We start from the raw sequence: 16,764 nt of genomic DNA, 5'->3' as shown, positions 1-16,764 counted from the left end.
GCAGGGACAGGGCATCTTGTTACAATTGAAGGAAGAATGGATGGCGCAAAATACAGGAAAATACTGCAAGAGAATCTGCTTCAGTCTGCTAAAAAACTGAAGCTTGGGAGGAAATTTACCTTTCAGCAGGACAATGATCCCAAGCACAAGGCCAAAGCAACATTGGAATGGCTCAAGAACAAAAAGGTGAATGTCCAACGGTGGACAAGTCAAAGTCCTGATCTCAATCCCATTGAGAATCTGTGGCACTATTTGAAAATTGCCGTCCACAAGTGTCGTCCAACCAACCTCAACAACATGGAGCAAATCTGCCAAGAAGAATGGGCCAAAATCACTCCGACACTGTGTGTAAAGCTGGTACATACTTACTCCAAAAGACTTAAAGCTGTTATTGCAGCGAAAGGTGGCTCTACCAAAGATTAATGTGTGGGGGTTGAATACTTATGCAAGCAAGATATTTCAGTTTTTTTTATTTTTCTTAAAAATATTTCCCAACATAAAACCAATGTCACCTTACAATAATTGATTTTGAGTTTAAGTGTTTTAAAATAAGATATCGAACAGAACGACATTTCAGTGTACCATTTGTAATTCAGTAATATGAGAGAATTGGTCAGGGGTCTGAATACTTTTGCAAGCCACTGTATATGTATATATATATATACACAGTACCAGTCAAAAGTTTGAGTACACTTGCTGGAATCTAGGTTTTTTTTTAATAACTGACAATGTTTTATGTCGTATACGTTTGTGTAAATACTTGAAAATGAAAACACAACATACAAAACAAAACATAAGGAGCATCAAAGCAATGTTCAGGAAAATTGAAAATTGTCCCTAAATCTTGGATTCCTCACCCTTTGCCTTAATAACAGCCTCACAAACACGAGGCATTCGGTTAACAAGTTTCAGCAGGAAATCACCCGACATGTCTTCCCAGCTCTTCTGCAGCAATTCCCAGAGATGTAGGGTACTTGTGGGTAGCTTTGCTTTGACTCTTCTGTCCAGTTTGTCCCATACAAGTTTTATGGGATTGAGGTCTGGAGACTGGGCAGGCCAGGTCATTAGATTGAGTTGTCCTTCACTTTCCTTCTTCGCCAGATAGTTCTTGCACTAATTTGAGGTGTGTTTCGGGTCATTATGTTGCTGAAGAATGAAGGACTGCCCAACTAACCGTAATCCTGATGGAATGGCATGCCTCTGAAGTATGCTACGATAGCCATGCTGGTTGAGCTTGCCATGGACTTGGTAAAGATCACCAACTCTGTCACCAGCACAGCAACCCCAGACCATGACACTGCCTCCTCCATGCTTGACAGTGGGAACCACACAGGCAGAACTCATGCGCTCACCCTCTCTACGTCTTACAAATACTCGGCGGTTGGACCCAACTATTTCAAATTTTGACTCTTTGGTCCATAAGACCGACTTCCACTCCTTAAACATTCAGTTTCTATGTTCTTTGGCCCAGGCAAGTCTCTTCCTCTTATTCTGCACTCTTAACAATGGTTTCTTTGCAGCAATTCTTCCAGTTAGGCCAGCTTCACGAAATCTCCTCTGAACAGTTGATGCTGAAACTTCTAGTAGCATTTAGCTGAGCTTGTATTTCAGGGGCAGTTAATCGCCGGTTTCGCAGACTTGTGACTAGAAAGAAATTGTTCTCTGATTCTGAGGTCACCCTTGGCCTGCGTGACCTTGTTCGGTCCTCATGAGTGCCAGTTTCTTCAAATCGTTTGATGGTCTTGGCCACAGCAGTTACAGACACTTGCAAAGTTCTTGTGATTTCTCTTAAAGATTGACCTTCATTTCTCAAAAGTAATTACAGACTTTCTTTTTTCTTTCCTTAACTGAGAGTATTTTGCCATCTTCTGCTCCCTTACAATGACAAACTTGTGCCTATGCTACCTATATTTATAGTAATCACGGACCCTCACCTGTTAACAATAATTGGTGACAAAAGGTTAATTAGGTAACAAGCTATAACTCAGAGAACTAACAAAGACACGTATACTTAGGCCAGTGTTCTAACGCCATGTTATATACGTTTCAGACTTTTAACTGACTTGGGCTTCAGACTGAAATCCCCTTGCTTTGGGTGACCATTTCATTGAAATTGGCAAGATTTACATTTTCATTTAAAAATTAAATTTTTTAATGCAAATCACTTATGATTATCAGATTATATAAGTACACGTATCATATAATGAAATATTAAGTGTTTATAGACAAGTTTATACAGTTAAAAGCATAGATAATCACGAAAAACCTGGTTTCAAGCAGGTGTACTCAAACTTTTGACTGGTACTGTATATGCTTTGTGAAGGGTTTTGGCATGTATTTATTTATTTATTGTAGAGGGTCATTTTTTTATTTGTATTAACGTCAGTATTTTTTATAACCTTGATTATAAAACAACTTAACTATCAAAATACTTTTTGAGTCAAATGGCAATAATCTGAAACATTGAGAAAATTGTGTCACAAAAAATACAAAATAAAAACATTGAGTGAATAGGTCTTTAAACCCCTCTTACTGTACAGACGTGCTCAAATTTGTTGGTACCCTTACAGCTCATTGAAATAATGCTTCATTCCTCCTGAAAAGTGATGAAATTAAAAGCTATTTTATCAGGTACTTAGAATAAAGCAAAGAAGCTGTGAAAAGAGATGAATTATTGTTTATTCTACAAAGATATTCTAAAATGGCTTGGACACATTTGTTGGTACCCCTTAGAAAAGATAATAAATAATTGGATTATAGTGATATTTCAAACTAATTAGTTTCTTTAATTAGTATCACACATGTCTCCAATCTTGTAATCAGTCATTCAGCCTATTTAAACAGAAAAAAGTAGTCACTGTGCTATTTAGTATCATTGTGTGCACCACACTGAACATGGACCAGAGAAAGCAAAGGAGAGAGTTGTCTGAGGAGAGCAGAAAGAAAATAACAGACAAGCATGGTAAAGGTAAAGGCTACAAGACCATCTCCAAGCAGCTTGATGTTCCTGTGACAACAGTTGCAAATATTATTAAGAAATTTAAGGTGCATGGAACTGTAGGCAACCACCCTGGGCGCGGCCGCAAGAGGAAAATCGACCCCAGATTGAACAGAAGGGTAGTGCGAATATTTGAAAAAGGATAACTGCCAAAGAGATACAAGCTGAACTCCAAGGTGAAGGTACGTCAGTTTCTGATCGCAGCATCCGTCATTTTTTGAGCAAAAGTGGGCTCCATTGAAGAAGACCCAGGAGGACTCCACTTTTGAAAGAAAAACATAAAAAAGGCAGACTGGAATTTGCTAAAATGCATATTGACAAGCCACAATCCTTCTGGGAGAATGTCCTTTGGACAGATGAGTCAAAACTGTTGCTTTTTTTGCAAGTCACATCAGCTCTATGTTCACAGATGAAAAAATGAAGCTTTCAAAGAAAAGAACACCATGCCTACAGTAAAACATGGAGGAGGCTCGGTTATGTTTTGGGGCTGCTTTGCTGCGCCTGGCACAGGGTGCCTTGAATCTGTGCAGGGCACAATGAAATCTCAAGACTATCAAGGCATTCTGGAGCGAAACATACTGCCCAGTGTCAGAAAGCTCTGTCTCAGTTGCAGGTCATGGGTCCTCTAATAGGATAATGATCCAAAACACACAGCTAAAAGCACCCAAAATTGGATAAGACCAAAACACTGGACTATTCTGAAGTGGCCTTCTACGAGTCCTGATCTGAATCCTATCGAACATCTATGGAAAGAGCTGAAACGTGCAGTCTGGAGAAAGAACCCATCAAACCTGAGACAGCTGGAGCAGTTTGCTGAGGAAGAGTGGGCCAAACTACCTATTAATGGGTGCAGAAGTCTCACTGAGAGCTACAGAAAACGTTTGATTGCAGTGATTGCCTGTAAAGGTTGTGCAACAAAATATTAGGTTAGCGGTCCCATCATTTTTGTCCATGCCATTTTCATTTGTTTTATTATTTACAATATTATGTTAAATAAAAAATCAAAAGCAAAGTCTGATTTCTATTAAATATGGAATAAACAATGGAGGATGCTAATTACTTTGTCACTTTCAAGTTATTTCAGAGAAAATTGTGCATTCTTCGTTTTTTGTGGAGGGATACCAACAAATTTGAGCACGTCTGTATGCTTATGTTTTCTTATTAGTCACAGAGGCTTGCCAGGGCTACTTCCAGCAGATCTTATATAACAAAGGATTGCTTTGTACGGCCTTTAGTTATGGTAGAAAGTAGGGCTAGGTTATGTCACAAATTGAATTTTCCCTGCTGAACTCTCGTATGGAAAAGATACGGCTTCCACGAAAAAAAAAAGTTGATGTTTACTTGTACGGCTTTTTAACAGTAATAGTGATCTAATAATTTCTAAGAAGAACTACAGAAGATGATTTAGGTTTATAACCCATTTTACAGAAGAGGGACTGGATAATAGAATGACCCTAGGTATACATAAAGCTTTTAGTCACTCTTTTAATAGCCTGAAATGTACAGCTAGATTGCACTGCTAATAAAAGACCAAAACATATACTGTTATAGCTTGCATTAATTGCTAAATAGGGCTCTATGTGTCAGTTCATACAGTATAAATAGGCATTTGAATAAAGCTTTACAAATGAACACGTATGTAATTTCATGACTTGAATCCATTGTAATATAATAGAAAATAATGTTTTTTTTTCTTTTCAGTGAATACCTTCCACTTATTGTTAAGTACCCATCAGGTGAATTACACTGTATATTTTATGCATGGTGTACTCTGCTGTCCATTAGAGACAGTCATAAGGCTTTACTCAGCTATACTCAAGATTAACACGTGTTCCAGATCTTTAGCCATTGATGACGTAGAGACACCTATAAAACCTGCAGGCTTGCGGTTCTCCAGGACCAGGGTTAGAAACCCTGGGTGGAAGGGTGTACCTGTTTGGTGATTGCGTGAACCTTGCTGTATGTTGTTTCAAAAATATTTTTTGGTGGAAAAAAATGTAGAAACATTTGCATTTCCCAACAAGAATTGTATTTTAATTATTTCAGGCGTTTCTATAGGTATATGTCAAAATTATAACTCAGAAATACAGCGAAGCAGACTCTATATTTTATATATTCAATTACTTGAGCTAAAGCAGGATCTTAACAAATGTCATCACAATTAGACAAGCTAAAAATGTGACAGATGCACAAGCGCATCCACTATATCTCCATCGTGGTGACACACAACCCGAGTGGGGGATAATATAACAAAGAATGCTGAGAAATCGACACTTTGAAAAATTACATCGGTAATGGAATAGCATACCGAAGCTCATTTTAATGATGTTGTTAACATTCCGGCATTATGATTGGGTCATCATTGTTTACAGAACAGCAAGTCAACATTCTCTAACGGTGCAGCTATTTCATTCGTATTTACAGAATTTCAGTATCCCGAAGCAAATTGAGTTTCTGTCACAGATGTTTATGATTACTGATGCATAGATCGCCCCCACGCGTCTGTATGGGCTGACACAAGACAGATCTCAATTTACATAACATAAACCATATTCTATAAAATGGACCAGTGAAAACTGGTATCGGGACTTTTAAGTGTACATATTTTATATCGTCATAGACTCTAAAAACAGAATCGCTACATTACATTTCATGGGTGCATGACTCTGGTAAACATGTTTTTGACATACGCGATTGGTGATTTAAACCTATTACATACATACAGTAGACAATATGGAATTTAAAAAAAAAAAATGTATATTTAAATTCAGCCCTTTCACAGGAGAAAAACCTTTTCGGTTGAACAAACTAAACCAAAGCTATTTCATGCGGTAATTTGCTCAGAACAATCAATATGTGAGTAAGCACCTTGGCCAACTGTCATTAATTGTGGTGAAAGTCTGTATTCATAAATAAGACAAGGATTCTGCAGATTTCATTAAAAACTTGTAGAGTTGTAGGTCAAACAGAATTTGAAGGTTACAAGTGGAGAGTTTATTTTAAGGACCAAGGACAGTGACACGTACAACATGCGCATTTTTTGTAAAATACACTAGGAAACCAGGGAGTTATACACAATTATATGCGTCTAAATGGAATAATTAAGAGTACAGTAAAGTCTGAGTTGCAGTTGAAAGTATACAATCGGAGCTGTATTATTGTGCTCAATTCCTGTAGAATGGTTTAAAAGTGTTACCGATGTCATATCATGATGTGATGTGTATTTCATTCAAACACAGTGATCAATGGAGGGAGGGGCTCCCCTGTTTCTGTTATAAAATAACTTAACTCACCAGCTTTTTAATTCATTGTTCATCCAGGTGTCTGAATTAACTGCGCAGACGCAAGGTCTGAGCTCAGAGCCTGACTATATTATCGCATGTCTTGGGCTATAAAAATCCAACAGCCAGTCAGCTTTCGAAGACATCAGTTTACAGGATTCTTGACAGACTGACAGCAAACCTGGAAGAAGGGAACTTCATATCAACTATTCACCTGCTTCCACTGATATACTAGCCATCTCAATCCATTTAAGGTATGGGCTATGCTTCATATTTCTGTTAGTAGTTATTTATTTCAATCGGTTATCTCGTGTGAAAGTGAATTGGTACTAGAACTTTTTGCATAGTTTTGCACATATTTTTTGCTACATCAGGGTATAGGCTTCTGGATGGTAAAACTACACTCTTTTATACACAAAATTTAAATAATCAAAGTCTCCCTTTGTAAAATGTAAAGTAAGACGCATACAGCGTTTTGAAATATATGTTAAGTGCAACATGCAGTAGTAAAAGCAGGCTTGGCTTACATTTTCAAAAGTAGTTTTGTATTTTAAATATTATAAGGATATATGTAGAAAAGATTACCGGTGTGTAATTAGCACCATCGTTAATAAATTATGGTGCTCGTAATGCACACTGTTTTGTTTAGAATCTAAGGACTTTTATAGGGACGGTACCGTTCCTAGCTTTAAACTTTTTTAAACAGAACTCTTTAAAAAGTTAAACTGAACAGCAATATATTCAGATAAAAAGTTATACGCAGCCTTTTTTTTTTTTTTTTAAGTTGTATGTCTTTATTTCCTCAGATTCCTGTAAATCTCTGACATGAAGCTCTATGTGCTAGTTTCAACTGCCGTCCTGCTTGCTGCCTTCCTTCCACGTCATGAGTGCAGAGCAATTGAGAGCCCGGGAGCTGTCCACTCCGAGCCTGACGCTCAGTCACACCATTACCAGCAGTCTCTACCCATTTTGATGCGACTGGGCGAGGAATATTTCATTCGACTGGGCAGTGCTAATCAGAATGCACCACCGTCCACACTAAACGCGTTCCCTGACGCATCTGCTACCACCAACAGAGCATTGCAAGTGCTTACCCAGCGTCTTTTGCAAGGCAATGTTGGCAGCATCAACCGGTTCGTGAGCAGCTATGGTGACCACAAGGAAGATACGGTGGAAAAAGGAAAGCGTTCAGAAGATCCTCCCATTTCACTGGATCTGACTTTCCATCTCCTTCGAGAAGTGTTAGAAATGGCACGAGCTGAGCAGTTAACCCAGCAAGCGCACAGCAACAGGAAAATGATGGAACTCGTCGGGAAGTAAATGTAAAATAAACCCAACTGCCAGAGAAAAATTCCATTTAGCACAAGTCGATATTATTATGTGTCATAGTGCTGCTTTTCTATTATTTGATTATTTTTTATAGCTTTAAATTTCTAAGTGGAAGTGCAGAGGAATTGTATTCCGTTTGACGGTATTCAGACTGTATCATGAATGCAAGGGAAATTAAACATAAAGTCATTATTTAATTTGTATAACTTGTAACAGTAATAATTAAAAAAAAAACAGTAACATTTTACACAAGCTTTTTTAACTTTGTTCGTAAGAACACCAATTGATATCTTTGGAGTAGATGTTTGGTAGATTTTTCACCAATTTCAGGTTGCTGTATTTTGGAAATGGATATATTACATTCAATTTCACTGTACTCTACCATGTTTTAAGTTTGATAATAAACATAATATGAGCAACCATTCATTTTTTCTGTTGTGTAAGAGAATGTCTAACATTTATATTTTTAATAAAAGAGTCAAAGCTATGTTTACATTTTATTGTGTAGATTCTTGCCTGCTAACATGTGTGCAGTGTGCCAACAAGTGGGTTCACAGTTAAGTAAGTATGAGAAATATAAACAAAGCATCAAAACATAACGGCAGGCTTCACAGACCATGGTGAGCACCGATATTAAAGTATTTCAACTAAAGCAAATCCTAGGACTAATCGGGGTTTGTGAAACCAAACACAAATCAAATCCGACACCTACCCTTATTAGAACAACCTTTCAGTTGGACACAACACAGTTATATACCCCCCCACCCCACCCCCCAGACACGTGTGTCATGTAGTTTAAGTGGACATACAATAAACAGTACATCGGGAGAATACTTCATAGCAGATTTGCTGATGTTTCTTCTATACAATCCTTTCGCCGTGGCTCCTAATTTACTTTTTTTTTTAGTTGACAGAAAGGATGCGTTAATCGGTAAGTGAGTTTAACCAGGAAAATGAGAAAACATGACGAGGTCCCTGGCCGCCTTTATCTTCAGTGTTTTGTTGATTTTCATTTTGTCCACTTGCTATGCTATCAGAACCAACCTGTAAAAGATGAGAACTTATGTTAAAACATGAAATCTATAGCCCCGATGTCCTTTTCTGAATGTATATTATCAGGTGGGCGTATCCTACTAATAAGATTAGAAATTATGTTTTGAGTAAGTAAGATAAGTGATATTATCTCGGTCCAAGCTATGGTAAGCACATGAGATACACATAGCTGATGACGCTACAGTCTTAATTTTCCTTCAGTTTTGGAAGAGAAGGGATGCTTAATACTTTTATACTTAATAAAAACTTAACAAAATAAACATATATAAAACGAGATTTTTAAAACAATATTCATTTGTTTTTGACAAAGACCAATAGCAAAATATGTTTTAATTATACAGGCTGTTGACTGCTGTAAAAGTAAAGAGAAATTCAGTGCCACACTATCCAGTGGAACGAACAAGTAGGTAAAAAAAAACAAACAAAAAAACATTGGCTACAACGGTACAGAATCTAATGCATAGGCTATAGCTGCATACATAAATAGTTCAAGTCCACAGATTAGATAGTATCAGAATTGAGAGATAAACTGTCCTTGTGACTTTATGTGCATATCTATTTATAATTTTACATAAATACAGAGAATCGCTTATCAAATTCATATTGTGATAAGTCTCCCTGTCAGTTATAGCAGTGCAGCCCTCAGGTAATATCACGTTTTCTATATGTAGAATCTCGGTCCTTTTAACACTTGTCACTGCACTTGTCATACAGTACAATTCACGTGAAAAAACTGCTACTAAAACTTACAACAGAAAACTCAAACGTGCACAAAAGTAAATCAGTTTTGTTACATTAAGTGCAGTTTTTAAAAGTGCAAGACAATAGAAAATGTACACTATTTATTTGTAATGTTATAACAAGTTGTTTTTTGATATCTTATACGTTGGGTTATTCCTCTCACGATGTGCCTTTGCACTTGGTTCAAGTCCCTGCCGTTTTATTTGACTTTCTCAAAAATGTGCAAATTACTTAGGCAACGTGGCAAAGACCTCGATACATCGGACCCAACCTCTGACTTTCTTATACAGCGAATACAACTACTCACAAAAATGTAACTCTTTCAGTACCAAGTACATTTACAGAAGTACTATAGGACAACAGCCATTCATGGGGTTTCCACGCAAGTTTTTTTTTTTTTTTTTTTTTTAACTCGAGACATTCACATAATGTAAACCAGGTTTTTCACCCGACGTCATGCAAATAAATGGGAAAGGTGGAGGTTGATAAGTAAATTACATAACACCTGCTGAGGAAGCATTCAACACCACGCTTGTCAAATACGGGTAGTGGGCACTTGAATGGGAGGTGGCAGGTGATGAAACGGACTGAAGAGCATTCATTTTTTCCCAAAATTGCCACTGCCTGCTATATCCTGCACAAACTCGTCAACAACAAAATGAGGTGTACAGGAATCAGTGGCTGCCTGTGAGACAGAAGGGCCAGTTTGTGTATCACTGTTTTATGTTCTTTAATTCTGTTTTAATGTTCTTTTTGTCCTCTCCACATAAGATGTTCCACATGGACAAACCAGCATGTATACAACTGATTGTATATAACTGATTTGTATTCCTCATGTACATGTGTAAATTATGAAATTGTGTTTGATAATGCATGATTGATAATCATTTACGTATGGTTAAATGTGTAATTGTTTTCACGTGCAGTATGTGAGCTTATTGTGGTTAAAGTGTTCTATTTGTTAAATGTCAATTATATATAATTCCTGTGAAAAGTTGACACTCTATCCTGATGAAGGCACTGTGGTGCCGAAACCAGTAGATTTTTATGTATCTTTTTTAATGCAATAAAGCATACTGAATACACTATATTGTGTGCGCCATAAATTTGTTCTTTGCAATTGCAAGTAGTCGAATGGTTTACATGTTTGTTCCGTTTGGCAGCACCTAAATGAAGATGATGATACAAATTAAATGTTTCAGAGAACATCTGTAGCGCAATGTGTAGAATATATATATCTATATATATATATATATATATATATATATATATATATATATATATATATATATAAAACAACTCAGTTTTCAGCCATGGCGATCTGCAATACCTGTTGGTCAGTTTCATTTTATACCTCCGAGTTGATTTTTAATTATTAAGTTGTAAGATAAATAGTTGTAACAGTATAGTTGAAACAGTATTCACTACTAATGACATGACACCCCATTAATGACATTTAAAAAACAATTTGGGCAAGAGCAGTAAAGCGCACTATTAACCAATAAAGCATTTTGCTTTATTACAGCAGCTTAGATTCACTCGTGTACCAGTTCTCTGCGCATGGAAACCACATTTTCACAAAATGTCACTAGTAATCTTCAAAAACAGCACGAGTACTTTCATTTGCATGGGTGAATTGCACGGTTTGCTCGAGTAAAATAAACTGAGTGAATTTAACCCCGAAAAATGAATTTACACGAGACATTTTTCTCGTGTAAATGTCTTGAGTTAAAAAAAACTAAAAAACTTGCATGGAAACCCCACGATTGAAAACAGAATTCTGTTCTGTTCTATGTACAGTATATATAGAACATTTAAAAGAAACAGTGCCCCTCAAAGTTAATTTGCACAAAGAAAGTCATGATTAATAATGGTAATAAATAAGGTAAGCAGTATTCTGAATATGAGAATGAGGGAAATATGTAGCTATCTTGTGGAATATTAGTTCATGTAAACACCATATTCCTAATAATTGCTTTTCTCTATCCCCACACATGTGCAACAATCCTCTCTGCAGTCGGGGATGTAGAATGGTTTGTGTGGCAGGCTGGTGAGTGGATAGAGGCCCAGAGACAGTCTGTAGTTCAAAAAAATAACTTTTATTATAAATAAACACAAAAATGAAAGGGCACAAGGGCCAAAATAAAGGGATTTAAACACAAATAAAGCAAGACAAAAAGCAAAAATAACAAAAACAACAATTTCCAGACTGGGCAATGCCTTCACTGGATTCAAACTTTCAAACATACAAACCTGGGGCAATCAACCTGGGCAGGGAGGAGAATTTAACTCCATCCCTGCCAGTATTTCCAAGGGCAGAGACCTGCTCTTCCACACACCTCCCCCCACGTACAAAGTACGGAGGCCGCAATCGGCCAAACTCCCCCCCCCCCCCTCCCCTCCCCCCCAAGAGTCCAATTATGTCCCTTGAGGGGGCTGTTTTGGTGGGTGGTGGTGGGCGGGGTTGATGTCGGAGCCCCCAAGCCTTCTTTGGTTGAGGGGGCCCCGAATCTCCAAGGTAGTATGGCGACGGCGGCCCGGCTCTCTCTGGTGGCGGAAGCGGCAGCGGACCCTCGGGAGGCCTAAAAAACAAAAAGGAGACACCAGCAGTCCCAAGCGATGCGGAGCAGCAGGCAACCCCAGGTGATCCAAATGAGTCATCCCTGAGCGGAGTGGGCGTGGCATCCCTGGGTGGTGCAAGGCAGGCATCCTTGGGCCATAGCTCCTCCCCTCTGGGCTCTGAGAGTGACGGCTCCTCCCTTCCTGTCTCTGGGAGCGGCGGCTCCTCCCCCCTCTCTGGCTCTGGGAGCGGCGGCGGCTCCTCCCCCCTCTCTGGCTCTGGGAGCGGTGGCGGCTCCTCACCCCTCTCTGGCTCTAGGAGCGGCGGCTCCTCCTCCCTCTCTGGCTCTGGGAGCGGCGGCGGCTCCTCCTCTCTGGCTCTGGGAGCGGCGGCGGCTCCTCCCCCCTCTCTGGCTCTGGGAGCGGCGGCGGCTCCTCACCCCTCTCTGGCTCTGGGAGCGGCGGCTCCTCACCCCTCTCTGGCTCTGGGAGCGGCGGCGGCTCCTCACCCCTCTCTGGCTCTGGGAGCGACGGCGGCTCCTCACCCCTCTCTGGCTCTGGGAGCGACGGCGGCTCCTCCCCCTCTCTGGCTCTGGGAGCGGCGGCGGCTCCTCCCTCTCTGGCTCTGGGAGCGGCGGCGGCTCCTCACCCCTCTCTGGCTCTGGGAGCGACGGCGGCTCCTCACCCCTCTCTGGCTCTGGGAGCGACGGCGGCTCCTCACCCCTCTCTGGCTCTGGGAGCGACGGCGGCTCCTCACCCCTCTCTGGCTCTGGGAGCGACGGCAGCTCCTCACCCCTCTCTGGCTCTGGGAGCGACGGCGGCTCCTCACCCCTCTCTGGCTCTGGGAGCGACGGCGGCTCCTCACCCCTCTCTGGCTCTGGGGACGGCAGCTCCTCCCTCTCTGGCTCTGGGGACGGCAGCTCCTCCCTCTCTGGCTCTGGGGACGGCAGCTCCTCCCTCTTTATTGGAATGACCGGGGCATCTCCCATGTCTACCGCCAGGTAATTAACCACCATGAGGGCAACCTCTGGGAAGGATGCTGGGTGGTGTTGTTCCTCCCATTGTTCCCACCTCTCCCCATCTCGACGCCACAGCGTGTTGATAACTATGGGGAGATCATGGATGAGGTCTGCCTCAGGGTGCATCAACCAGTCCCAGATCTCCTGGGACGGTGGTGAAGGTGATGGTGCTGGAGGTAGTGGGGTGGCCCCTGATGCCCGGGGTGAACACTGCACCTCTTCCTGGGCCCGGTTGTAGGGGCATCCTGCCCAGTTGTGGCCGTCCTCCTCACACCGGCCACACCAGTTTGCCGGTGGCACATCTGGGCAGGACCGCCAACGATGGTCCTCCTTCCCGCACCAGGAACACCAGGGGAACAGGCTGGCTGGGTCCTCCAGCGGTGGCTGCAGCAGCTTACATTTCTTCAGCTGCTGCTTGTCCTGCCTTTTCCGCTGTCTGCTCTTCTTTCCCATGTTTAAAAAAAAAAAAAAAAAAATTTCCCAAAAATTCCACAAAACAAAAAAAAAGTACTGCTCTGAGCCTCTAGGTGGCACTATCCCACGTCTAACACCAAATGTGCCAGGCTGGCGAGTGGATAGAGGCCCAGAGACAGTCTGTAGTTCAAAAAAATAACTATTTTATTATAAACACAAAAATGAAAGGGCACAAGGGCCAAAATAAAGGGATTTAAACACAAAAAAAGCAAGACAAAAAGCAAAAATAACAAAAACAACAATTTCCAGGCTGGGCAATGCCTTCACTGGATTCAAACTTTCAAACATACAAACAAAACACCAACCTGCTTCCTCAGCTCCCTCCTCTCTACTGGGAGGCTGAGGCCTCCTTTTATGCCAGGTGGCTAAATGATAATTGATTAATTACATTAGTTGATTGCTCCCACCTGTGGCAATCAACCTGGGCAGGGAGAATTTAACTCCATCCCTGCCAGTCTTTCCAAGGGCAGAGCCCTGCTCTGCCACAGTTTGATTGGCATTCGTTAACCTGGCTGCATACTGTTAGGAACCCAGTGCCCATCAAATAACAGTACATCTGGGGGCACAGAACTAGTGTGCCACCGTTGGCAGGAAGAATGCATTACATAAATGTGTAAATAAATACCCAGACGTGAAGTTAAAACTTTTAAAAAACTGTAATAAAAAATAAAAAAATAAATGAATTGTACTTATAGCAGCTATTAGGTATCATATTTTTTTCACTGTTTGGTTATAGCTTAGTTTAAAATAAACTTTTACGCTGGGCTTAAGCGTTGTGAAGTAATTACAAATAAACGGCTTGTGTTTCCAGAGCTAATAGGCAGATGCTGCAATAAAAAAATAGAAAAATAGAAATAGATTACTAGAGAAACGTTTTAAACTCTTGAATCGTCATGAATAATACTACATTCATAGGGTTGAACTGAAGCTTGTCTTGCTTTGCACTTTGATCTAGTACATAAACTGTTCAGCAGTAGGTGGTTATGAGAAGCAATACAACAATGAAAGTGTCTATTTAGTATTATTATTATAAGTATATTAAGGACACAACCTCAATATATTCCCTGTTAAACTAGTCTTGCTTGTAAAAACGGATTCTGTCATTGCTCATGCCCACAGTGTGTATTATTCTGGATATTTCTGTCTGCATGTAAACATGGAATAATAGTGGAATATTTAATTCCACATGCATTTTCAAGAATACTTATTTGAATACTCCGGAATAATCGGAATGCTGAAGTATTCTGAATATATTTTGCATGTAAACACCCTGACTGGTATGGTGTCAAGTGACTTTAACACAACCTATTGTTCAAATGTTGTCCTATTGGATTTGTTTTAAGTGAAAGGTTGAAAAAAGGCCCTGGATCTCAGCCTACTAAAAGGAAAGTCTGCCACCAATGTGTTTCTATGCATTTTAACTTTCTAATGAACTCATTTTATCCTGGATATACCTATAGATGGTTTTATATCTCTAACAACTCTGCTGTACCCCATAATATAACATCAGCTTCATCTTTTGTTACCAAGCATTTTCCCAAAGAAGATCTAAAAGTCGCACAAAAGGTGAGATAAGAACTACAAATGAGTGATGTCTCAGACAGCATCATCTCCAGGAAAACCAGAAAAATAATAGAGCAATCACAATATACACTTACTGGGTCATGCTAAGATCCCTTTTCAGCTCACTAAGTGCTCCCATTCCAGTGGTTTTACATCACTATGCTGTACATGGCTTGCCAAGGACATCCACAGGATTGAAAGAACTGCAGGACTGCACCAGGAACACACTAAGTATTTGCAGGTCCATTAAAACAATGCATGTCTGGTTTTAATAAAAGGATGTTTTAAGCGGAAACACCTGAGAACAGGTGTACAGCTATGGACAAAAGTTTAGCATCACCTAGAATTTTAGGATTGAGACATAATTAAATATATATTTAGATCTTTCATTTAACATCAAGTGATCAAAGAAACTACAAAATGATATCGTAAAATTCTACCGCAAGCCATAATAGTTGTACATTACTTAATTTGACTTTTTGAAGCAAAATTTGTTAATATAGGGTGATGCAAAACTTTTGGCCATAGCTGTAGGTTGGGATAAAGAATATTCCTTCTTATATAGTTCTTATATGTGTGTCATTTTTTTTTTTTTTTAATTAAAAAGAGGAAAAAAAAATTGGGGGAGGAAACCTCTGGTGGTCCCATCAGAGAGATGGCCCCGACTCCGGGCATACTATGTTGGGCATAAGATATATCTTGAGCAAAGATATATTAGGGAGAATGAACACAAGATTCCACTGCAGTGGAATACCAGTTGACATGACTGTTGCATCTATGGAAGGAATACCTATTATGTTTAATTGTGAAATCTTCAGATAGATATTTTAAGAAGTGAAATGAACAGGGATCAGAAGGGTCAGAGCAGTTGTTATGGTAAAGATAGTGGAGCAGAGAATGACAAGGAAAAAAGGGGGAGTTGAGCTTACAGAGTTGAACGAATTGACCTTGGCTGAGCTGGTTTGTTTTGGAAATTCGTATAGTGAGACAGAAAATTCAGAACAGCAGAGAAAACCAAACAAGGCAGCAAGGCAAAGAGATTCCATGACTAGACTGTTGAAAGGAGAGAAACAACACATTGTCATCCCTCAGAGAAGAATGCGGGCAGCAAGGATGGATGATGGAGGGAGGATACACATTATAAGCGATATTGGTATTGAGCGCCTGCTGGGTAAGTTTTGAGGGTTATCAACGAGAGGTGTAGATTGCCTTTTGCGTGTATGAGGAAGGAATAATGAAATCCTGATTGAAGGGAGTAGGAAAAATTCGATTTTGCTTGCAGGATGTGAAAGAGAACCGCTGGTTGTATAGGAGGAGTGGGTAGATGGTGTGAGGGCAGCAACCATATATTCTTGAGTGGATCAGGGGAGATTGAGGCAGATACTTAGGCTAGGCAAGAAGCTTTTCTCAGCAAGTAGCTTTTGCAAGTAGCTTTTGCAAGTTGCTTTTCTCGGCAAGTAGCTTTTTTTCCGCTGGGCTGCAGGGGTATGAAAATGTCGTAGAACAGAGAAAGGGCATTCCAGTGCTGCAGGAAGGAAGTCCACATCCTGATGTCTTTCTGTGTTTCCTGGAAAGTCTGGAGATGTGGTAAGAAATTCACTTGGAAGCGATAAGGAGGGATGCACGTGTGCAGGAATCAATATTGACTGGATGAGCAAAATGCAAAATTGAAATTATTGTATATTTGTATCCTGCCTGAGTATTTAATAGGGTGGCCTACAATAGATTGGCTTTTTAACTAAACAAG

General features: G+C 40.1%; 2 protein-coding genes across 5 annotated transcripts in view; one reads left to right on the top strand and one right to left on the bottom strand.

Moving 5' to 3' along the window:
• The window catches only part of LOC121313388 (tripartite motif-containing protein 55-like), a 72,665-nt gene that overhangs the window by 39,047 nt on the left and 16,854 nt on the right, over positions 1–16,764 (bottom strand). Inside the window, exon 10 of one of the 4 annotated variants that reach the window (XM_041245865.1) lies at positions 8,094–8,652. The exons of 2 other annotated variants lie outside the window; for them this stretch is intronic. In XM_041245865.1, the coding sequence (XP_041101799.1) occupies positions 8,533–8,652 (120 nt within the window). In that variant the 3' untranslated portion in view covers positions 8,094–8,532. Of the gene's footprint in view, positions 1–8,093; positions 8,653–16,764 lie in introns of those variants that run through there. One more of the 4 variants, XM_041245867.1, reaches the window with a different exon arrangement.
• LOC121313389 (corticoliberin-like) lies at positions 5,027–7,919 on the top strand. Its single transcript, XM_041245869.1, has 2 exons — positions 5,027–6,533; positions 7,086–7,919. Exon 2 carries the CDS (start codon positions 7,105–7,107, stop codon positions 7,597–7,599), a length of 495 nt encoding a protein of 164 aa, XP_041101803.1. The 5' UTR covers positions 5,027–6,533; positions 7,086–7,104; the 3' UTR covers positions 7,600–7,919.

This window comes from Polyodon spathula, chromosome 3 (assembly GCF_017654505.1).
Source record: "Polyodon spathula isolate WHYD16114869_AA chromosome 3, ASM1765450v1, whole genome shotgun sequence".
Taxonomy (NCBI): domain Eukaryota; kingdom Metazoa; phylum Chordata; class Actinopteri; order Acipenseriformes; family Polyodontidae; genus Polyodon; species Polyodon spathula.
Note: the sequence above shows the minus strand (reverse complement) of the source record. Positions and strands in the feature narration are given on the sequence as shown.